Source organism: Desmodus rotundus, chromosome 5, assembly GCF_022682495.2.
Source record: "Desmodus rotundus isolate HL8 chromosome 5, HLdesRot8A.1, whole genome shotgun sequence".
Classification (NCBI taxonomy): Eukaryota; Metazoa; Chordata; class Mammalia; order Chiroptera; family Phyllostomidae; genus Desmodus; species Desmodus rotundus.
The window spans coordinates 51,147,815-51,172,366 of record NC_071391.1 but is presented as its reverse complement, the minus strand read 5'-3'; the positions used below and the strand labels follow the sequence as shown (position 1 = coordinate 51,172,366).

The 24,552-nt window shown below is 46.5% G+C and overlaps 1 protein-coding gene across 8 annotated transcripts in view; it reads left to right on the top strand.

Annotated features, from left to right (window-relative positions):
- The window catches only part of TENM4 (teneurin transmembrane protein 4), a 737,502-nt gene that overhangs the window by 670,973 nt on the left and 41,977 nt on the right, over positions 1 to 24,552 (top strand). For 6 of the 8 annotated variants that reach the window (XM_053924565.2, XM_053924563.2, XM_053924560.2 and 3 more), the window contains 5 exons: positions 2,095 to 2,238; positions 4,822 to 5,071; positions 7,280 to 7,300; positions 15,951 to 16,183; positions 20,463 to 20,617. In XM_053924565.2, the coding sequence (XP_053780540.1) occupies positions 2,095 to 2,238; positions 4,822 to 5,071; positions 7,280 to 7,300; positions 15,951 to 16,183; positions 20,463 to 20,617 (803 nt within the window). The remainder of the gene's footprint in view (positions 1 to 2,094; positions 2,239 to 4,821; positions 5,072 to 7,279; positions 7,301 to 15,950; positions 16,184 to 20,462; positions 20,618 to 24,552) is intronic. The other 2 variants (XM_053924561.2, XM_053924559.2) reach the window with 1 other exon arrangement.

Sequence of the window (24,552 nt, the reverse complement as noted above, 5' to 3'; positions counted from 1 at the left end):
TCTGCCTCCCTTCCTCTCTCTCTAAAATCAGTAATAAAATTTCTCAGGAACAGATTTTAAAATAATGGCAACAGCCAAAACAACAATAGCCATCTAGCGTGAATGAATCAAAAGTCTTCCTATTTTTTGTCAGATTGGCAAAATAATATATTTTTGATATGCCACAGAATTTTATTTTTTTAAGATTTTATTTATTTATTTTTAGAGAGGGGAAGGGAGGGAGAAAGAGGAAGAGAAAGGTCAATGTGTGGTTGCCTCTAGCTCACCTCCTACTGGGTACCTGGCCCACAACCCAGGCATGTGCCCTGACTGGGAATTGAACCAGCAACCCTCTGGTTTGCAGGCTGGCACTCAATCCACTGAGCCACACCAGCCAGGGTGAGAATTTTGGTAATTAGTTTATATGTTCCATGAGATGAAAAGGTTGAAAAATCACTAACTTAAACTAATAACCCAGAAAATCCCTTCTCATCTTGAACCCTATCACAATTTCATTCCCTTTCTAGATTTAGTAAAGGCAGAATGTGGAAGCAAAGAAGTAATGCTATAAAAAAGACAAAAGGGATGGGAGGGGAGGGGAGGAAATAAGAGAATATCTGTTGAGTTGCCTGCGCTGGGCAGTGTGCTCCCCTGCACACTGGTATCTGAGTTAATCCTCACAACCACCGTGTGAGTCAGAACTTGTCCCCAAACTCTGCATGAGGAAGCTGAAGCCCAGAATGGCGAGGTGACTTGCCAAGGACGTACAGGGAAGGAAAAGAGCTGGATTTATCCCAGGTCTTTCCTGTAGTTTTGCATCCCACCCTGCCCCACAAGGACACGTTGGGAGCAAAGATGCCCTCTCACTGTTCACAATCCCTTCTGTAAACTGAACTACCTCTATGGACTCTTCAAAAACAGTGAAGCCTTACGACTTCTTCAGATGAAATGAGCACACTTAGTGCCTGCCTACCAATTAGAGAGGGAAGTGTCTGCTCAGCAAGACTTCAAGGACTGCAATTAATTTCCTGACATGACGGGTGACCAGTAGGAGGCATTATGACTGCTTAAGGGACTTGAGGTCACAGGGAAGAGGTCACAGGGCCATTTTTCATCCATGTTCCCCTCTTGCCATAGATGGCCAGCAATGTTTTATGGCACTTAAAAGAAACTTTAAGGGGCTGCCCAATTGTTAATTCCTGGCTTGAGCGTGTGGTAAGGTACTGTCCACTACAAGGTAGCGTCTGACAAAAAGCACTTGGGAGAAATGGCATTCCCACCTCTGCCAGTTCCTTTCCATGGGGCAGTCACAGGGCGTTTTACAAGCCAGCCTCGGGGAGCCTGCCCTGGTTAGCCTGCATCCCACGGACCTGAGGAGCCTGGGACTTGCGAAACAGCAGTGAAACTGGGGATTTTCAAGCTTTGAGACCTCAAAGCAACTCCTAACTGAGCTCCTTTCCATAAATTCATTATAAATGATTTTGGATTTTTCTTTATTAAAGTAATACTATTCTTATTAATAAAAATTGGATAGATGGACAAAATAGAAATAAATGTTCTTATAGGCAAATACAACCACTTGTTAACATTTAACTTTTTTATGTGTGGTTTTTCTTAACACAGACATAATACTGCATGTAACTAGTCTTTTCAACTTATTCCTGCATTACCCATGGTCTTTATAACCATAATTTCCAGTGGCTGTGTGACATTTCTCCAGTGAAGATACTTCGGTTTGCTCAACCTCAGCTCCTTCTGAGCCTTTAGGTTACTTCCAATTTCCCACTATTAAAAATAATGCTGCAGTGAGGACTTTTGTGCCTAAAGTATTTTCCATGCTAAAGATTGTTTCTCTGGAATCAATTCCCCTGGCTCCTTTTAAAAAGTAGTTAGTGCATTTAACTTCTCCTAATACTGTGCGCTCGCTCTTCAACAAAGGGATATTAAGGCTCAGCATCCCTGTGTTAGTTAGTATTGTACACAGATCTGGTTCCACATGGAAATAGGATCCTTTCTCCTTTTCTACAAGTGACAAGTAGGGACCTTACGTGCAGATCTAAAGCCAAAGAGGAGCCTTTGCTCACCTGTGCCTTTTGTGCCTTTTGCCATCTGCAGTTTCTGTGGGTTACGAGTATGAATCCTGCCCAGATCTGATCCTGTGGGAAAAGAGAACAGCAGTGCTGCAGGGCTATGAAATCGATGCTTCCAAGCTGGGAGGATGGAGCCTGGACAAACACCATGCCCTCAACATCCAAAGTGGTGAGTGGCTGGATAAAATTCCCAGAGCCCTGCCACAGGTGTGGCCCTTGTCTCATGTCCTTCGTACCCTGCAGACAAGAACTCACACTCAGACTCCGCAGGCTCAGATGTGATCCATCCATCAGAAGGATTAGTCAACAAACATTCCTTGGGTACCTGCTCCATGCTTGTCACTGCTAGGCTCCGGGATGCAGGATTGAAAGATCCCCAGCATTTACACTCTGGTCACCTGGGCAATTTCCATGCTGTGCCATGGACGTCGCCATCACAGAGGGAAGCGAGGACACCGTGGGGCGTAGAAGAGGAGCCCCACACCCAGCTTCTTGGTTCAACAAGGCACCTCTCTGGAGAGAACTTCTGATCCGAATCTCAAAGGGTCTATAGGATTAGCTCTGTATCTCAAGTAGGGAGAACATTCCAGGTGGAGGGCACATTATGTGCCAAAGCACTGAGCTCTGAAAGAAGAGTATTTGAAGAGAAGATTCATCGTGTTTTGAGCAGCGGGTGATATGAAGGGAATAGCAAAAGCCAAAGCTGGGGCTTGAGCAGCTGGAGCGAGGATAAGAAGGTTAGGACCTTCAACTTCATCCAGAGGCAAATGTCAAGTCTCCAAAAGTTGTAAAGCATGCAAGTGACACAGTCAGATCTGTAGTTTAGATAGCCCACTCTATGTTCTGGCCTGAGACCGCTTAGTGGTAATGATGTCAGATATCTCCGAATCTATGGGTACAATGAATGCCTCGAAAAGCCACCACATGTTGTGGGGGGAAATTGACAAACTAAGTTTAAAATTTATGGTGTAATACATTGTATCTAAAACTGTGTGGTGCTGGCATAGGAACAGACAAAGAGCTTCCATGGGACAAAGCCACGGGTCCAGACACTGACCTGTGAGTAGTAATTAGGGCTAGATTTGGCCATGAGTGACAAAAAAGCCAAAATAACAGAATTACAAACAAGTTAAAAGTCTCTGACTCATCTGAAAGTGTGGAGCCACATAGCCCAGGGCTGGTTGCACTCAGCAGGGTCAGAGGTCCAGGCTCCTTTCCTCTTACTGCTCTACTCAAGCCTCCATCCGCAAGGTCACAGTCCTCCATGACCACTTTAGCTCCAAACTTCACTTCCACTTTCCAACCAGCAAAAAAGAGGAATGAGCTAAGAGCAAGTTCCTTCCATTGTAAGGACACCTTCCAGCAGCTGCCCATACCATTTCTCCTTCCACACCATGGGCCAGAACTCAGTCACCTGCCAAGTGCTGCTATAGCCGGGCTGGGGAGGATAGTCAGTTCCAGGGAGTTCTGGGCCCAGCTAAACAGCAGGGGTTCTATAACTACCAAGATAAGGAAGGGGGTATAGGATGGATACCTGTGGGTAACTGCAAGTTCCTGCCACACATCCTGTGTACATTGGAACTTGGTGTATGATAGAGGTAGCATCACCTATCAGTGGAGGATGGGTAGGCATTTTAGAAATTGATATTTGGAAAATTGGCTCCATAGGTAGAGAAAAACAAAAGTAAGTTCATGCTTTATACAAAGTAAGCTAAATAAAGTTTGATTAAAGATCTGGATTTGAAAGAAACACTTTAACAGAAGAAAACACAGGAAAATATCTTTATGATCTCAGAGGTTTCCCTAAAAGATAAAAAAGCACAGACATCCAAGCAGCAAAATGATTGAGCAGACTATATAAAAATGAAAGATATCTGCTCAACAGAGGACAAAGCTAACAGGTGACAGCCTGAGAAAAGATTCTCCTGACCGTGAAAACCCAGGCTCACTCAGGCTTCGTGTGGACGGGGTGAGCAGGAGGCTGTGTCCAGTTTGCGGGCTGTGGAATAATGCAGGAGATGAAGGATGATCTGGGCCTGAAAAACAGTATGAGTATGGGATGGAGCTTACAGGTCATTGAGGTCAATCCTTTCATTTTGCTGGTGGGAAACTGAGGCCCAAGGGCAGTTAAAGCAGTAAAGAGACCAGCAGGGTCTGGGATCAGCCCATTAGTAGCAAAATCAGGTAAAACCCAGTTCTCTTGACTCTGTCTTGGTGGGGAGAGACTGTAGTTTGTTTCCTTCATGCATTTCTGTAAACATTTATTGGTACGTGCTCTGCACCAGGTTCTGTGCTGGGCACTGAGGATACAAAAAGGAAAAAGACACAGTCCCTGTACTTGAAATGGTTTCAACCTAAAGAGAGAAAAGTGGGTTCGTGCAATAAAGAATTCGTGCTGTAATAGAGACCTGGGCTAGGTGCATGAGCTGGGTGCAGTCTATCTGAGAGGCAGTGGAGCTGAATGAGGTGAGAGCCCGGACTAAGGAGTGCTTCTACTCTCATCTGTGTGGCCCCAGGTAAGCCACCTAGCCTGTCCCCCTGTTATCTTACAGAGTTGTGAGGATTTAATCAGTAAAGCAGTATGGACTGTTCAGGGTTTCATTCTTAGGGCTGAGGCAGCCTTGGGAGTTGGGTCTGGAAATGATAAGCAGAGATTCTGCATTCCTTACAAAACCAAGGCAACTCTGTGGTCAGCCATAGAGAGAGCCTCTTCCTGCTCCATTGGTGATTCTGTTCTCTGTCCTTGTCACAGGCATCCTGCACAAAGGGAATGGGGAGAACCAGTTTGTGTCTCAGCAGCCCCCTGTAATTGGGAGCATCATGGGCAATGGGCGCCGTAGAAGCATCTCCTGCCCCAGCTGCAATGGCCTTGCTGACGGCAACAAGCTCCTGGCCCCCGTGGCCCTGACCTGTGCCTCTGATGGGAGCCTCTATGTGGGAGATTTCAACTACATCCGAAGGATCTTCCCCTCCGGGAACGTCACCAACATCCTGGAGTTGAGGTATGTAAGGTGCCGCCTTCCCACAGTTCCTCATAACATCCCTTTGCCATCCTATGAGCCCACCTGGCATCACCCAGTGGGCCCAGAGAAGGGGCAGGACAGCCCCTCCCCTCTCAGACTCCGGGACTTTTCACTGCCTGGCTCAGAGGCTAAACTGTGAGCTGAGGGCCTTGGGGAAGCAGGTGCTGATTTCCACAGGGCACTGCAATGAAGACCAGCCTCTCCCGGGGTGGGGAGATATCCTTGGTGTCCAGGTGATGTAGATGGCTGCTGGCAACCAAGAATTAGACTCCTTGGATGCCCATGAATCCTCTTTCTGTCTCCTAGCATCAAACTGATTGGAGTTAACCACATGCATCTTTTTATAAGTACAAGGGATGGCATAATGGCCAAGACCCCGGTGCCAGTGTTACCAAGTTTGGCCCTGTTATTTCGCACTCAGAGTCAGGGGCAGTTCTCATCAGCTGCCCAATCCTGAGATATGGCCACAGGCTAATGCTGCTCCTAAGGCGCTGCAGAGCCAGCCCTGTCAGCCTCTTCTGTTTCCCCATCGTGACCTTCAGTGATGGTGCATAGCCACACTCAGTGCGCGGGGAAGGGCCTGATGGGCTGGATTTTCTCTGTGCCTCCCTGTACCAGATCTTTTTAGAAGCACTGTCATGGGCAGGGTTCTTGGGTTACAGAGAAGCTGTGGTTAGAGATAGGCCAAGCTATGCTGTCCCTTTCAGCAGCCGTTGCACCACGTTCCCCAGGGCTGCTTTCTCCTGGGCTGGGGGCCCAGTGAACAGAACAGGCCCTGGAGCTAGAAAGCCTTCCTCCAAAGTGGCCAAGGGAAGAGGAAACTCACTTTTGTGAGGCTCCTATGATTTATCCAGTGTGATTCTGCAAGATATTTATTACTATTGCCCTTGACAGACCAAAAAAAGGAGAGTCAGGGAATTTTTAAAAACCTGCCGAAGGTCCAGCTTGTGTTGTAGAATGGTGGACCCAAACCTGAAGGCCATCATGCAGCTCTGCCTCACCACAGAATGGTCACCTGGACCTGTGGAGGCCACTCTGGTTTAACACCTTGCTTAGTTATTCCCTGGAGGTAAAGGACCTACCTGCCGAGGGTCCCGTTCTGCAATGCATACGTGAAAAGAGAGGAAGGCACACTGGCTGACCGACAGCCATGATAGTTCCCAAGAGGGGAGCTTAGTGTTTGCCCACACACAGGAACAAGGAAGGAGACGGTCCTTGGCCGTGAAGAAAATTAGCTCACAGTCTGTGGACTCAGGAAATCAGATCCGGCTGAATGAGAACCAGGCTCCCAATGGAATAGTCTCTGCCTTCCTTCTCTCTTTGATGAGTTTGATTGTCATAGGCATCTGTCAAGGCCAGTGGAACCCTCGAGTGCATTTGCTGCCGTCCATTGCTCACATTGCCCTTCCATGTCCTGTACTGTGATGGAAAGAGCCATGGACGAGGGGCCAGCCCGCCTTGGCAGACAAGCTGTACAACTTCGGGCAAGACACTTACCCTCTCTGGGCCTTCATTTTCAATCTTTCAACTAAGAGATCCCATTTTCCCTGTCTCCCTCCCACCATTTTGGGGAGATCGTGGAAGACAGTGGGTAAGGAAGGAAGGAGTAAATGAAACTTGGAAAGAAAAACAAATTTATCAATGTATTATCATCTTGATATATTTTTCTTCAAGTCTTTTTTCCCAGGCCTGTTTCTCTGTGTTACTACCCTTCTTCTAATGATAGTATATCTCCAATTCTGTATTCTATTATGAAGATAATCGTGGTGGGCTACGCAAGTTTCAGTGTCTGTCTGTAAGAGACACAGACAGAGACACAGCAGTGAGCACGTACATCTCTGGGAATGTGTCTCTGTCTGGGGGCGGGGGGAGTCGACCCTTCCGACCTCAGTCTTAGCCCTGGTGAAGGCAGCAGCACGTGTCAACCTCATCCTCTTCCCCGGAGTCAGCAGTAGCGGCGCAGGTGAAACCATGCCTCTTCTGTGATATGTAACTGCTTGTAAGCGAGCTCACTGACAAGGAATATCCAATATAAAATATATCAGTGTCATAGCTGCTAAGTCTTTATTTATTATAGTATTGTGCAGTACCATTGCTGTCAAGTTTTCAGGCTGCTAATAATGCTTCTAACCCTGCTGCTAACACCTCATTCTTTCTTCTATTCCCTGCTCTCCTGTCTTCTGTCAGAAATAAAGATTTCAGACATAGGTAAGCCAACCAGTGGAGAATTTCCTGTCTCTCCTCTGCCTTGTTGCACGTTGTATGGTAAGATGCATGTGTCAATTTCAGATGGTAAGATGCATGTGTCAATTTCAGATGGCTCAATGGCAAATGAAACCTGTGTGGTTGGAACTGATTGGGGGTAATCAGTTACCGTGAGAGGAAGTCATTAATAATGGTGGGGACAGGTGGTGAGAGCCTGAACTCCTTTAATCTCCAGCAAAGTGCAGCAGTTGCTTCGGTAGTCTGTGGAAGTGACAGACTGAAGTAATAGGAAAAATTTTCATCTTGGCATAGTAATTTGAACACCACGGTCTGCTTACCCTTCGAATAGAGGAGGCCATCATCCTAACAGTGTTGAGTGACTCTGACGGTCACAACAGGAAGTCCTAAGAACATCTCAGTCAAGCGAAGGACCTGGAAGAAAACAGGTTTCAGACCTGCACTTCTGTGGGCATTCCGTGTGCCTCGGCTCTGAAGGCTGCGGTGCCGGGTGACCCCGCCGGAAAGTTTGCCAGCAAGGACAAAGTAGGGGAGGATTTCCAGACCCAACAGACCACCCAAAGGGAGCAGTTCCCGAAAAGGAACTGTGTACCAGAGGAGATTTGTCGTGTAGGCTCACAGTGACACTGCAGCAGACAGAACTGGGCCTCATCAGACCAACGGAAAGAAATGTCTGCTGGTCATCATCACCGGTCACGGTGGCACTCATCTGACTCCTGGTCATAGTGACCTCAGAGTCCCGCAGCCTCACACGCATTTCAGAGTTGCCATGGGCAGATAGACCTGTGGCTCGCACTGCTGCAGAGGTGTCCTCAGTCACCCAGGGTGGCCCAGGTCAGATGGCATGTGGGCGGGGGGTACCAAGCTGGGATAAAGGAGTCTTAGGATGGTAGAAAGAGACAGACAGACCCCAAAGCCAACGATGATGATATTCATATCTATGTAGTGAGATACAGTATTAATGTGACAATCACATGTGTTATTTCAAGGTCATAATGATAGTTAACATGTTATAGAGCTTTTAGCATGTAGCAGAGAAGGACTGAGTGATTTACGTGGATTGTAGCAGTTCAACCCTAAACCACCCTGTGCGTTAGGTACTTGTGATACATATAATTTACAGATAACAGGACTGAAGACCCCCACTGTGTCATCTTGAAAAAAATCACTTTATCTCTTTGGGCTTTAGTTTCTAATTTGAGGTTAGTAAAATCCCCCAGGGAGGCTGGTATAAGGATTAGATATGATGTTTGTAAAGTATCCAGCATTGTACCAGGCACAGAAAGGAGCTGCAGACACGGTAATACTAATAATGATGATACATTATTATTAATAATTTAACATCACCATAACAATTGTATGATGATGGTGATAATGATGAGGATGTGTCCATCTTTCCCCAACAGGAACTCAATCCTTTTAACTACCAAAGACACATGCATTAAAGTACATCAAATAGAACTTGGGAACAAAAGAAAAAAAATAGGAAACACATATATGTGATCATATATCAAATTAGACTCTGAACCTCCTGGCAGCCAGAATAAACGGGGAAACATAATTATCTTCATGGTTTGCATTATCAGAAGGGGGAAAATATGCCCACTTCTCAGAAAAGGAATATTTTTTTCCTGTCACTGAAATCTAAAACAGATTCTCAGTGAGCTCTGTAGGGGTAACACTGAACTATATGCTGATGTGCGCCCTCAAGTTCAGTTTTACAAAAAACTCAGGGGTGTATTTCCTGTGAAGGTCTTCATTGAAGAGCTGGCATTTAACACTGAAACCTTCAGTCAGAGGTGGTTTGGCCTGGATGTAGCTGGGGTACAGGGGGACCTAGCTGGGAAAAGTCGGGGGGCCAGGGCACTTGTGCAGCTTTGCCGTGAGGTCACCGCGTGGCCTTGGGCTGTTGGCCTGGCCTCTGGTTTTAATCTCGTCATCGGTAAATTGAGAGCTGTGGTTTGGTGCCTTTTGTTTTGATATTGAGCGATCTTTTGATATGTCCATGGTGTGATTTCAAAGCCAGTTTCCTGGTCTCTCTCAATTCATTGTTTTTCTCAGGTGCTAAAAACTATTTCTAAAGTGAACAAAGGTGGGAGGGAATAAAGAAATTTTTTTTTCTTCCTTTTGGTTTTCTAAGGTCAAGCAAGAGTGAGAGGACCCAAGTTCCAGCTCTGATTTTAGCTGGCACCTGGATATTGACAAATCTCTTCCTCTTGCTGGGCCTCTTGTCCCCATCAGCAAATGTCAGAAGTAGATTAAATTCCAAAAGCTTGTCCTCTGTATCCATGAGCACTTACTGTCTCAGCTGTTCCCAGGAATAGCCTTTGGCTCAGGCTGGTGTTCCCAGCCCGCACGGGGCTCCCCTGGGCAGTCTCATCTCTGCCTTTGGCCTTTTCCATCTCAGTGCCAGCCCACCATGCTGGGCATGCTCAGTCCAGGGACCCCTGCTCCTCTGGGCATCTTCCTCCGTGAACCCCATCAGGGAACAAGGGTCCTTACCTCCTCCCAGATCTCTTCCTTAGCATCATGGAGGAAGGTTTGAAGCCTGTCGTTGTTCAGAAGTACATTTGAACCTGCCCCCATTAATCCCAGCTGTACATATTCTGTTAACTCTAACAGAGTCCTTAACTGCCCTGTAAGTAGATTGGAAAGGACAATATTAAGTCTGCTGTACTTGGCTTTTCCATTGTACAGTAACACAAATATTCTGGAGGTTTCTCAAGGTGACCAGCCTCCATTTATTGGGCATTTTTAATGGAACAGGTACCATGCTCAGAGATTTACATTCATGATACAATTTTGTCCTCAAAATACTCCTTTGAGTGTGATTATCCCCATTTCTGAGATGAGAAAACTGAGGCTCAAAGTAATGACATGTTTTGCCCAAGGTGACCTACCAAGTGGGTGGTAGAACTGGTATTTGAACCCCTGTCTGTGTGGCTTCAGTACTCAACCTCTTCCCTCTGGTTCTAAGAACCAGTAGATCAATTCCTGCCAGAGCTGCCACCAGATGTGGTCAAAGGATGCAGCTTTGCACAAGGCAGACCGTACTCTGAGACAGAGGGAGAATTCCCCCTTAGAAACAGGGACCGGATTGCCTTTCACCTCGAGAGACTCCTGGGCTCACAGCTCCTACTGGGAAATTCCCTACCAGGAGTGTCCAACATTTTGGTGTCTCTGGGCCACACTGGAAGAAAAGTTGTCTTGGGCCACACATTAAATACATTGTGACACGTAATCACAAAAATATCTCATAATGTTCTAAATACATTTACGATTTTGTGTTGGGCTGCATTCACAGCCATCCTGGGCGGCACGCGGCCCGCACACCGCAGGTTGGACACCCCTGCCCTACACCAACAAGGAAAAGGGGTAGAGTGGGCTTGACTTCCTCTCACCCATTTCAGGAATGAAACCCTTATAGTCTCAGATTTTACATAGCTTCCAGAAGTGCCAAGGTTATGTTCAAGGAAGTTGAAAAGAATGTGGGTCCTATGGCAGACCCTGGAAAACAGCCGTGACCATGCTCTGTGCCCTGCTCAGGATCAGACTCGATCAGACATACTTCTGCCACAGAGCTGGGCTTTGGGTCTCAGCTCTGAGCCATCTCCTGCATTCATGGCTGGCAGAGTATTCTAAGACCATGTTACTTGAAGTTGTGGTTTTGGCATTCTCTGAGAACTCGTTAGAAATGCAGACTCGAGGCAGCAGTGCCCCAGTACTGCTGAACTGCAATGTGTGCTTAACAAAATCTCCAGGTGATGTATATGGACATTAAAGTTTGAAAAACACTGGCCTAAAGCCACAGTTTCCAAATCTGGCTATGTCTCCAAGTTCCCTAGAGACCTCTTTTTTTTTTTTTTTTTTGGTTTTATTTTTTTATATATTTTTTTATTTTTATTGTTACTCAATTACAGTTGTATGCCTTTTCTCCCCATCCCTCCACCCCACCCCAGCTGAACCCACCTCCCACCCCCACCTCCACCCTCCCCCTTGGTTTTGTCCATGTGTCATTTATAGTAGTTCCTGTAATCCCCTCTTCCCACTGTCCCCACCCCACTCCCCCCTGGCTATTGTTAGATTGTTCTTAACTTCAATGTCTCTGGTTATATTTTGTTTGCTTTTTTCTTCTATTGCTTATGTTCCAGTTAAAGGTGAGATCATATGGTATTTGTCCCTCACCACCTGGCTTATTTCACTTAGCATAATGCTCTCCAGTTCCATGCATGCTGTTGCAAAGGGTATAAGCTCCTTCTTTCTCTCTGCTGCGTAGAATTCCATTGTGTAAATATACCATAGTTTTTGGATCCACTCGTTTGCTGATGGGCACTTAGGTTGCTTCCAGTACTTGGCTATTGTAAATTGTGCTGCTATGAACATTGGGGTGCACAGGTTCTTTTGGATTGGTGTTTCAGGGTTCTTAGGGTATAATCCCAGCAGCGGAGTTGCTGGGTCAAAGGGCAGTTCCATTTTTAGTTTTCTGAGGAAAGTCCATACTGTTTTCCACAGTGGCCTCACCAGTCTGCATTCCCACCAACAGTGCACTAGGGTTCCCTTTTCTCCGCATCCTCTCCAACATTTGTTTGTGGATTTGTTTATGTTGGCCGCTCTGACTGGTGTGAGATGGTACCTCATTGTGGTTTTAATTTGCATCTCCCTGATGGCTAGTGATGCTGAGCATCTTTTCATATGTCTCTGGGCCCTCTGTATGTCTTCCTTGGAGAAGTGTCTGTTCAAGTCCTTTGCCCATTTTTTAATTGGGTTGTTTGTCTCCCTGGAGACCTCTTAAAGGGACAGATGCCTGGACCCTTCGATGTATTCATGTTTGAGAACCATCACTCTAAGATCCATAGCAATGGCTATGTCCTGTGTTCGCTACCAGGGAGGCAGGTGGTCCTTCACTCGCTGATTCATCAATTCATCAGACCCTTCTGGAGCACTTCCTCTGCACCAGGCTAAGTCTAGGCACCAGGGACTCCAAGGCAGTCCCTGCCCTTGAGGAATTCAAGATGTCATCCAGGAGACAGACCCCTAAACAGAAAAGTGTCTTAAGGTGTTAGTATGCTTTACTTACACTAAAAGTATAATCTGCTTGAGGTCTAGTGAGAACACAGCAAGGGAAGTGGTCAGTTCTACCCCTGGAGTAAGGAAGACAAGAATGAGGTGATGCTCGAGCTCAGTTCAGGAGATGAACAGGAGCTGCAGGGAATGAGGGCAGTGCACTGCTGTCAGCACCCTGAGAAGCAGGATGAGGAAGTAGGAAGAACAAGACTTCGGAGTCGAGCAGATCAAAGTTGGAAACCCAACCTGTTACTTAGCAGTTTCTGGCCCTGGTCGACTCATTTAACCTCTCTCAGTCTCTTTTCTGAAATTTTTTTTTAAACAAAAATGCACCTGCCTTATATGTTAGTTGTGAGGGACAAGAGGGACATGAGGAACATGCGTTTTACGCATGTAAAACGCTAGCAGAGTCCAGGACGGAATAGGCACCCAGAGGTGGTAGCAAATGCTTCTGTACCAGTGACAGTCATCTCTGCAGACTGGTGGCTCTGCTCCAGGCAGAGGGCCCGGTGTGGCTCCCCGTACAGGTGGTGTGAGGAAGAAGTGAGCTGAAGACTGTCCAAGAGCTCTGCCAACTGGAAAGGGCTGTTGAGACATATAATTTCATTTGATCCTAATAACAAGACTGTGAGCAAAGTGGAGCAGGAGCTTAGTCATTTGATAGCTGAGGGGCCTACAGCTTGAACAATTTAGGTGACTTGCTCAAATTAGAACCCACATCTTATAGGTTCAAAGCCAAGTGCTCTTTTTCCTACATTTAAGTGACTGGCAGACTCAAGTTTGTCCTAGGGAAAAGACAGGGCCACAGCTTTTATAGACTCTGGAACAATCCTGCCAACACCAGCCTCTACTGGAATTCACCCATCTGAGAACTACCACGTGAGTGGCACTTCTCCAGGGTGGTGCAGGATGTACAGGGGGCCTCTCATCACACTCTCTCGGAGACTAGTTTTTCTGCCCAGGTGGACAGCACCAGGTTAGCATGAGTGATGCACAAAGAAATGAAGTAATCACCCGCACCTCACAAGTGTCACCAGGAAAGCAGGAAGATCAAGGCTGCATAGCCTTGCAGAGCGGGAGCTGAGGTCACTGCTTTTCATTGAGTCAGAATCAGTGTCATCTGGAATGGTTAAATGTGTGCTGCAGGGCCGGGTAAGTCGCAGGGACTCTTCACAATAAACAAGGCATCTGTCCTGTTACCACCACCCCCAATGACAAGTAAATAAAAACTCAGTAATTTGATTGAAAATATCACTTGAATGAACTAAAAATGGAGATGTCATCCACTTAAAGCAAGTGGCTACTATGGGCTGGAAGGCACCGGTCTGGAAATATAAAAATGAGTAAAGTCCTGTCTCTTCCCTTCAAGTACTGATTGTCAGATTTGGGAAACAGGCACATAAATGAATAGCCATGCGTTAGGTTAAGTGTCCTATAATCCAGAGATGAACCTCAGATAAGAAAGGTCTGGGGGGAAGGTTCGGCTGGAAAAGGTACCAGGTGAGCTGAGCCCTGAAGAGTGAGTAGCGACTCAGCAGGTTGAAAAGGGAAGGGGATGGGACATCGCACAGAGCAGACACAGCAGGTACAGGAGGAATGAAGACGTGTTGAGGGACAGCTTGTCAGTCTGGCTGGAGCACAGGGTGTGTGTGAGGAAATGGCTGGAAGGAGGCTGCGTACTCGGAGCAGCAGCAGAGCCTGAAGGGCCGCGTGCTGCTAGGTTGGGAGTCTGAACTTGGATAGGAAGTCATGGGCATACCTGGAGGGAAAAGCATTGAAGTGACATGTTGGTATTTGGGTTAGGTGAGGGAAGAAAGCCTTGGGGAGGACCCAGGCTGCAGGCAGAGAAATCTGCCCTTTACTCAAGAAGGACGTGATGTGCAGGCAGTGTTAGGGCTAGAGAGGCGGGACGGTTGGAAACAATCATGCTGTCTTAGTCAAATGTGGGGAGAGAAAACAAAGGAAGGAAAGCCTTGGGTCTGGAGGCCTGGCCCTGTTAGAAGCAGCCAGGGCCCAAGACACTGTCCAAAGCAAGGGATGGTAATGATGACAGAACATTCGGGACCAGATTAAGACCTTCAGAGACCTTGACACTGAAAAGATTACAGTGCCTCAGTCGTTGTAATTCAAAAAAGACCAGGCTGTCAAAATTTGTTTTTCAAAAGGACCCAAAACTTATGTACCTAATAAAATGCAAAATAGACTCTTTCTAGGCTTTTCTGGCTCTCTTACTTGGATCATGAAGGAGTACACAGCACCCCTGTGCTGCTGGTGCACTTGGCATTGCTCAGTCTGCCCCGGGTGCCCTAGCTCGGCACACTCCACTGCCCAGTGGCAATGGCCAGTGCCAGGCCATCCAGCCTGAACATGCCAGTTCCCTCGAATCAGAAATTTTCCAGAGACTTGGTGGGAGCTGTCAATAGTGAGATGCCGTCTGAGAACCTGGGAATTACCAGGCCATGTACAGGAACTGAAAACAGCTTCCCAGGAGTTATGAGTCCAAGTCCAATACGGCCTAGACTCGGAAGAAATTGTAAATAGGTACCATGCGATAGCAAAATTCAAGCTTAGTAAGAGGTTCCTACCTTGTAGTCCTTTTCAAGTACAAGAACAGGTCAAGTGACTAGTAATTAAAACAATAATTACGATTACTGAGTACCTACAAGGTGCCAGGCATGATGCGAAATATTTGTCTCATGATTTTATATCATTTTCACAATACACCGGAAAGGTAGCTGTTAACATCCCTGTTGCTGATGAAGCAAACTTAAAGCTCAGGAGGCCAAGTCATTTGCTCAAGTTTCAGAACCTGGAAGTAACAAAGCCAGACTTTGAACCCAGACAGCTGGGATTCCAAAGTCTGCACTTCTCCTACCCTGTGCCTAGAGGCAGTATCTTACTCTGGAATGCCCGTCTGACTTCCCTTTCCTCCCTTAGCACCGCCTTGTCTTGCTGACTGTTTTCCAGACGCAGAGCCATCACCACTGCCCTGTGTTTTGTTTATTTTTCCTGGGACGGTGCTGTGCTGGAAATTATAGACGAATTCTGCAGTTCATTTATATCTGACTGCAAGAGGGGGGCTACTGGGATCCTGATAAGCATAGTGTGAGTGTCCAGCGAAGACACTGTTGATGCTGGCGGGGAGTCAGATCTGGCTGGGTCTTATCAGTCGGTCCCAAGAAGGGTTATGGCAGCTGTAAAAAACTCTGTAGGAGAAGAGTTTATGTGTCAAACTCTGTAAGTGATTTTAAAGTCAAGCCCTTCCGTGTTTCTTGCAAACCCAAGCCACTGTGGTTAGCCTCATTGATAATCCTTTGAAGAAAACATGTACTGAGCACTTGACATGGGCATGGCACACGGCTGGGAGTGGTAACCGTTAGCACTAACAGTCGGGTGGGAGGTGCAGGGAGAGTTAGACCCCCCCAGTGGGGTCAGACAACTAGGGAACTGTCACCCAACATGGGGACATCATCCACCTAAGACATTTTTGCTTGGGTTTAAGTTGTGCATCTCTGGCTACCTGATAGGAAAAAGGAAGGTGCCCACCAACTGGCGTGTCCTTGTTTTCCAGTCACAGTCCAGCGCACAAATACTACCTGACCACAGACCCGATGAGCGGGGCCGTCTTCCTCTCTGACACCAACAGCCGGCGGGTCTTCAAGATCAAGTCCACCACGGTGGTGAAGGACCTGGTCAAGAACTCTGAGGTCGTCGCAGGGACAGGTGACCAGTGCCTCCCCTTTGATGACACGCGCTGCGGGGATGGTGGGAAGGCCACGGAAGCCACGCTTACCAACCCCAGGGGTAAGGCTTTTCTTCTTAAACACTTGCAGTAACTTTTATGGGGTGTCTTCCATTTCCAAAAGAAATAAATGTTTATCGTGGTAAAAAATTTGGAAAATATCCTGAACTCTGTGAAGAAAAATTGAGATTATCATAGTTCTATGTGCCAAAAATGTTCTCAGTTAACATTTCCTAGCTTTCCTCCTAGTCTTTTTTCTAAGCATTTGGGTGTATGTAGTACTCACCAAAAATAAAATGAGATCTCATTAAACAAACTTCTAGTAACCCACTTTTTTTCCTAACTGATAAATTATGGACATATCTCTGTGTCATTAGTCTTTGCACTGACTTTTAATGGCGATACGGGACTCCATCAAGTGGATGGCCCATCATACATTTACCCATCCCCTACTTCTGGATATTTATGCTAGCTCTCACATTGTTATTTTATAAAATCAGGGCAGGGGTGGGGGGACAGTGGGAAGAGGGGATTACAGGAACTACTATAAAGGACACATGTACAGAACCAAGGGGGAAGGTGGAGGTGGGGGAGGGAGGTGGGTTCAGCTGGGGTGGGGTGGAGGGATGGGGAGAAAAGGCATACAACTGTAATTGAATAACAATAAAAATTTTAAAAAAAAGATATAAACATAGTATACAGGGTGGGGCAAAAGTAGTTTTACAGTTATTAGTATGGAAAATAATACAAAAATTAATAAATAATACAAAAATAAACTATTTTGTACACTCAAAAAAAAAAAAAAATCATGGCACTGTGTCATCTCTGCCCACGTTCATGTGCTATTGGATGGGTTAACTGTAAGTGTCAATTTTGAGTCCTGCAAGAAGTTGGGCTTCTTTATACCCACAATCACAATTTTCACTCACTCATTCATCAGGTGTTTACTGAGAATGCACACGGAGCATGCAGTAAGTACACTGTGGTGGTGCAGATAAGGTTTTTGTAACAGAAGAAAGATTTGCATGTGAATCACTCTGATCTGGGAGAGAGGGCGAAGTGTTTCCCGAGGTGCAAGGAGAAAGAACGGTGCGTGGGAGTCCAAAGCCGAGAGAGGCCCCTGTGCCCAGGAAACTAGGACGGCTTTTTAGAGGAGGAACCATCACTAACAGCAGATCACACTGTTCTGTGTTCAGATCACCCATCATTCACACTGGAGCCAGTGACCCATAGTGACTAAGCCTCAGGGTCCTCACCAATAAAACAGGGGTGATAATACCTTCCGTGTCTACCTCCAAGGATGATTCTGAGGATCAAAATTAATATATCTTATACTATACCGATAAAAATGCCACTAGTGATTACATTATTAAATAGTGTCAGGTTTCAGGGCCTTGTTTCAAATCAAAGCAGTTAGATGCTAGTGAAATCAGGCAGTCCTGTATTCAAAATCAGACATTGCCACCTAATAGCTGTGTGACTTTGGGTGAGTTGCTCAACCTCTCTGAGCCTCATTTTCCTCATCTGTAAAATAGAGATGTACTATACTGGTGCAGTAAACATTAAATATTATCAGGAATGTAAATGCTTAGTGCACTGATACCAGTCACATGATAAACATCCCCAAAATGGTGATTCCTATTGTAGTTGTTACACTATATTATATTATATTATATCACAGCATATCATATATCATTATATAATATCGTATGTCTCTACCACATACCTGCAGTGGTCAGGTGGTAACTCTGTGACAGATATTGTGGCATCTGGGGTTAATCTTCCTCCTAGGTGTGATTTCCTGATACTGAGCCTGGGGTGGAAAGAGCTTGCTCGTAGGGACCCTGCGTTGTGGTTCTGCTCTGCCACTCCCCGGCTCCGTGGCCTCCTCCGCTGGGCCTCAGTGTCCACATCGGCAGATGAGCAGATTGGGCTAAATGACCCCTGAGGCCCCTTTCAGTTACAACATTTTACTCTGTGAATTAAAACCAGTTTTTCTTTTCCTGAGGATTTTTACTCTCTCCAGGTCTTTCTCAGTTGCTGTACCCCAGGGATTTTCAACCCTTCTCATCTCAAGGCACACATAAACTAATTACTAAAAATCTACTGTATGCCAAAAAATACAATTTTTGCCGATCTGACAAAAAATAAGTATAATTTTGATTCATTCACAGTGGATGACTATTGTTGTGTGGGCTGTTGTCATTTTTTTAACTTGACAATCTCAGGGAAAAGAGGTCAGTGCCCCTGACTAAATAGTCAGGGAATGCATGTTTTAAAAATTCTTGCAGCACACCGGTTGCAATTTGCTGCTTTACACACACATGTCCCCACCCTACACACACACACACACACAAATATAGTGGCAGCGAAATTGCCCAAAAGCCTATAATTAACCCAGATAGAAATGACAAGGGTGCCACAGTACGCAGACACTTTGTAGCAGGGAGAAAAAAAGATGCTCATCTATTTAGCACAACAAGAGAAGAAAAAATGAAGTAATTAATTAGAGGACAAATCACTTCTATTAGCCTGTGCAGCCAACTCTGTAAACAAGAAACCCGATTGTTCACAGAGCACTCGGCCCCAGCAGATGGAAGCCGGTGACAGCACATCCAGGCAGATAAGGAAACTCCTGTCTGGGTGCTGGAAGAATGTAATTGATTTCCATTCTAGGCAGACAGGGACGGAAGGAAGGCTTCCCTGCCCTGAGGCTGCCCAGTCCTCTGTGGGGAATCGCTCCCCAGCCCTGAACAGCCTACAGAGGGGGAGGGGGCACGGAACTAGGGCTCCAGTGCGTTTTGATCCCTCAGAGGCTCTCGGTATCCAAAACCACGCTCTGACCTTTCCTAGACATGTGGGCCTTGAGAGCAAGGGCCTTGAAACCCACAAAGTGCTGGCCACATTCTCACAGTTATAAGTCACTAGTAATTATTGAGGACTGACTATTACAAGTCAGATGCTGTTGTCCCCATTTTTCAATGAGGAAACTGAGACTTGGAAGTGAAGCGACTCACCCAAGTTTACACAGCTGGAAAGCTTTATACTTCAAGAGTCTCCGCCTCTGTGAAGCTTTTTCTGACCCCTTCTCTCAGTTCCTTCCCCAGAGAAAACTGAACAGAACAATACTGACCAGAAACTCCTTTATTCCATCATGAACCCTCCAGGGTTCTGTCACTCCCTAGGGATACTCTACTACTCGGCACTGACTAACTCCTGGGCCTCCCATCTAGACCTTTTGCCCCTCGGGGGCTCATCTCATCTATGGCTGGGCCCCAGCCCCCAAGCAGTTCTACCTCCTGTGATTCTTGACCTGAGGTAGAAGTCAGTGTCTCCCATGCGCATTTGAAGCAGCCTCGGTCCTTGTCCCAGCCACCCCCTGAATTCATTTCCAGGAGTGAGGCCAAGGTATATGTTGAAAAAACTCTTTGGTAATTCTGATGCACATCCCTGGTTAAGAAGTACTAATTTGCTGGAGAGGTTCTCAAACTTTGATGTGTATCATTAGCATCCTAGGTGCTTGTCAAAAATACAGACAGAAGCTGAGGCTCCACTGAGAGTTTCCTGAAGAGCAGTCCTGGGAAGTGCATTTTAGCAGGCTCCCAGGTGATTCACACACATCCAGGAGTGAGAAATACAGTTAGGGAAATCCCTTCATTTAACAGCTGAGGAAACAAATGCAGAGCCATCCAGCGACTCACCCCAGGTCACACAGCTGGTCAGGGAGGTGGTCAGCGGGGTGGGACAGTCTAGCGAATGGAGCAGATGATTTTTAATAACTTTGACTCCTCTCTTTAGTGTGCCTTTTTTTAGAAATTAACTTCACCAATATTCTCTACACAAATCCAAAGGCTTCTTTTTCTAGGTTCTATACTTCTTCAATGACCAAGGAAACTAAAATAGCAACAGAATAGAAAAATATGAAGGATGGTTATCTTGGAAGAAAAGAAAAAATGTTACCAAACAGCAGATTTCACTACTCTAATGACAGGTCTTCAGAAGTAGGTTAGTTTAAATAACTCATAGTTTTGATAAAGATTCTCCCTACCACTGCCTCTAGTACTTAAAAAAAACCCAGAAGTTACAAGTCCAGTTTCAGTGTATGGCCAAGGGGATAGGTGAACAGCCCCAGGACCAGAGCCCTGGAGAGTCTGAAGACTTGGGTTCTAATGCCTCCTTTGAAGAAGTCGCTCTAGTGTCTGCCTCCTCATATTTAGAAGGAGAATGAATGACGTGTAGGAGATCAAATCAAATCGTTGAAGGGAGGTTCTCTGTCAGCCCACAAAGGCTGCGTGAGTATATGGGTTGTCACCACCCCTAACCCTGAACTCTCTGCCCCAGGCATCACGGTGGACAAGTCTGGGCTGATTTACTTTGTGGATGGCACCATGATCAGACGCATTGATCAGAATGGAGTCATCTCCACCCTCCTGGGCTCCAACGACCTTACCTCGGCTCGGCCCCTCAGCTGTGACTCCGTCATGGATATTTCTCAGGTGAGGAGAAAGCTTCCTCTGACAGGGCCCTGGGTCTGGGTACGCACCTCGTCCTCTCACTTCATCTTCCTTCCACACAAGCCTTTAGGAGCACGCTCATGATGCTGGGTCTGTGAAGCACACTTAGGGCCCTAAGATGAGTGGGGTGCACCTTTGTGCTCGGGGAGCTCACCATCAGGGGTGACAAGTAGTGACAGAGGGAAGTTGCGCCAGTAAGAAATCTGCCCCAGGAAACCTCAAAAACAGTGGAGATTCACAGGGTGAATTTAAATCCATAGCCACCTGACTTCCCTCTTTGGAAATATAACTACTTAGAGATTATCTGTACTTTTTCTAGACTATAAGCTGCAGGAGTACAGGAAATCTGTCCATCTTTTCCTCTACCATAACCAGGGTGTCTGGTACACAGTGGGAACACAACCAGTGTTGGTGATTTATTCACTGATTGACTGACTGACTGAATCCTGACTATGCCGCTCACTGGCTGAGTAACTTTAGACAAGTTTCCGAGGTTCTTCGATCCTCGTTGTTCACACCCACAAAGTGGCAGGATTGCTTTAGGAGTACATGAAACAGTGCTTGTGAGTCTCCTAGCACTGCTTGGCATGTCAGAGATGATCAATAAACAGAAGTTTTAGTGCCCACTTTCTCAAAGGAGATGACATATGTGCCAGGTTTTGAAGGTTGAATAGGGGTTTGCTGGTGATGAAGAACAACGGAGACATTTCACACAAAGGAAGCAGAAAGTGCAAAGGTTCAAAGATGTTAAAGGGCCTGGTACATTCAAGGAACGTTGAAAATTGAATGACTGAGCATAGAGTTCTTGTAAGGAAATAGCAGCGGGTTGAAATGGGAAGCATGATTTAGGGTCTGTTGGTGAAGGAACTTATCATTCCACCCCAAAGACCTTTGATCTCAGCAGGTGGGCACCAGGAACCTAGTGTAGACCAGAGGAAGACAGAAGCAACTGGCTGTTCAGCATGTCTTTAATTTACCCTGCACGGACTTGGTAAGGGATGTGTCCATCATTACTAGAGTTTTTGGCAGGGCCTGGCCAGCACTAAGTCACTGAATACCCATCATACCAACATTAGCAAAACCAAGGAAACTGGAGGCTTGAGTTATGATAAATTGCAAATTGGTGTCAGCAATAGCCACACTCAGCTTTTCAAACCCCCTCACTTCTGGGGGAGCCTGCACACAGGCCCTTTTCCGCTCCCTGATGCTCAGCAGGCAGCAGGGGCTGGGAGGCCTCACCGGTCACACCTACCTCTGTTACTGATGTGTCACAGAGCCCCTCTCCCAGAGCCCCATAGCTGCTGCCAGCAGCCCCAGCACCCATGTCCTATCCTTGGCAGATGCTTGTATGCTTTCCCTGTGCACCAGCTAATGTGACTGTTACACTCCAGCATGAAATCTGGTCTCTGCCGTTCGTCTTTCCAGTTTGGCAGCTTACCCTTGCTGGCTGGAGAGCTTCTCTCTCCCATCTGTGAGCAAGCTAGAGTCACCCAGGCAGGAAGCTGCCAGGGCCCGAGGATGTGAGTACAAGTATATGCAATTCTCAGAGCGGGCCCTCCACCAGCCAGCACCGGATGCTGAAAATTCTCAATCCTCTCATTGGAAAGTGGTTTGACTTTAGATGGAGGTACTGCCAGGAAGCCAGATCAAAGGCTTGGAAGACAAACTGGCATATAACAGAGGGGATGAAATCCCACACTTTGATTCAGAAATCCTGGACAAGAAATCTCTGTGTCCCTGGTCCTTAGTACTCTTGTCTAAGCATGGAATTCTTTTCACCAAACTCTCCAGACACAGGCATATATCTTTATATAAACATATGGGCAGGGGCTACCGGCTTTTGTTCTCAGAGCTGCCTGTTACAAACTCCCAGCTACCTTACCTTCCACGGGGAATAGAGAGAGAAGCCAGAGAACTCAGAACACAGCTCAGAGGCAAGAGTGGGGTCAGAAGCAAGGAACTCAGACCAGTTCCTCTGGAAGGAAATGAAGACCAGACCCCAGGAGAAACTAGAGGTAGGCACAGAGTGCAGAAGGGACAGAAGGTGTCACCTGTTCAAAAAAGGAGGTTAGTTCTCAGCTCCACAAGCAGTGGCCGCCATAGGCACAGAGGATAACTCCAGGGTGCAAAATGATTTCCTGAGGACCTATTATGTGCTGGGCACTGTTAGAAATGAGGATGCAAAGATGAGTACTATGTCACTGTCCTTATTAGCTGTCACAATAATCCCAACAGGTAGATATTTTCTACCCCATTTTACAGATCGCGACACGGAGGCTTGGTGACACAAAATGTACATATAAATGCAGAGCCCTGCCCAAGGCTCCACCAGGGGTGTGGAAATGAATTTTTTTTTAAATCAAATCATGTGTATCAATGCCTAGCATGGTGCCTGCCAGCTAGCAATAGACTGTAAATATTCATTCTCTTTATAATTTGCAAAGAATTGCCTTGTACATTGTCTTGTTTGGTTCTCCCAATTACTTTATTTAATATTTATTACCTGCATTTACATATGGGGAAAGCAGTTCCAAGTGTTTAAGTCCTTGAATAAGATCACACCTGCAGTAATTGTAGAACTGAGATAGGAAGTGAGGTGTCCTGGCCCCAAATAGCTCACTCTCTCAGTGCCATTCACAGTGACATATTTGTTCATTCATTTGACAATCCATTTTTTAAAGTGAGTGACGCTGTGACAAGGCAGCCAGTTCAAAGTGCTTTCATAAAGACGGAATGTTCTGGAGGACAGGAGAGTGGGGATCCCCGTGCCACCTCAGGACCACGGAGCGCTGGAGCCGGAGCGACCAGAGATTATGAATGCTGTTCCTTTCCATTTGGGTGACGGGAAATTAGGTTTCGGTGTGATCATCACTGATGGGGAGATGAGGTCAGAGAAACTCAGGTTCTTGGTCTGGTCTGGAACACCACCCAGGCCCTGACAGTGAGGACAGGCTCCAAGAGCAGGCTCCCTCTTTCCCAGATGCCTCTGCGCACCTGGGTGTAAAGGAGAGCTCAGGGAAGCACTCGCCCTTCCCTTCCTCCCTGCTCCCCCCCCCCCCCCCCCCCCCCCCGCACCCATCAGGGAGCCATCTTTTCATCACAGTGACAGGCAGAAAGGTCTGGGCAAGCAGGTCCCCAAGGTGCCACAGGACCAGAGGGCATAAAATATTTAGCAGCTAGTGTTGACAAGAAATGGGTTTTAGGAAATTGAAAATTCCCCTGTCACTTTAGAGTAAACTGTGTTCTTGATGCAGCAGAAGGCTGCTGGGCCTCTGCGCTCCGGAGAGCACTGGCTGGCCGCGGGCTCTGCCCTGCCGCAGGCTCCCTCCTTCTGTGAGGACAGAGAGACCCCGGCTGGGAGTAAGGCCTGAAGACTTCAGGAAGCAGGGCCTGAGGACCCTGCTGGGAAGACGTGAGAAAGGCCCTGAACTAAAGGGGCGGACGAAGGCGGCCCCATCTCATCTGTATGCAGTTCACTGGGGTTTCCTTTTATACTTGTAAACTGGCACATGTACATGGTGGCAGTATGGGAAAATATAAAAAGTTAAAAGTAACAAAGAAGAAAGTTAAAATTACCTCTAATCCTAATACGGTTAACATCTTGGTGTTTATCCCTCAAGCTTTTCATCTCCCCTCTATCCATAATCCATCTAATTTGTATGTTTCCCCCCAATTGGGATCACAGACACACTGTACTTACAGTTCTGTAACGTGGTCTTTCCATGTAATACATGGCAAACAGTTTCTGATATCATTGAGTATCATGTATAACATCATTTATAACTGCTACACAGAGTATTCTAACTTATGGGTGAACTAAATGTACTATCATTTATTCAGCCAAATCTCTGTCATTGGGCATTTTAGTTGGTTCCAGTTTTTCACCACTATTAAAAATGGCTGTGATAAATACCTTT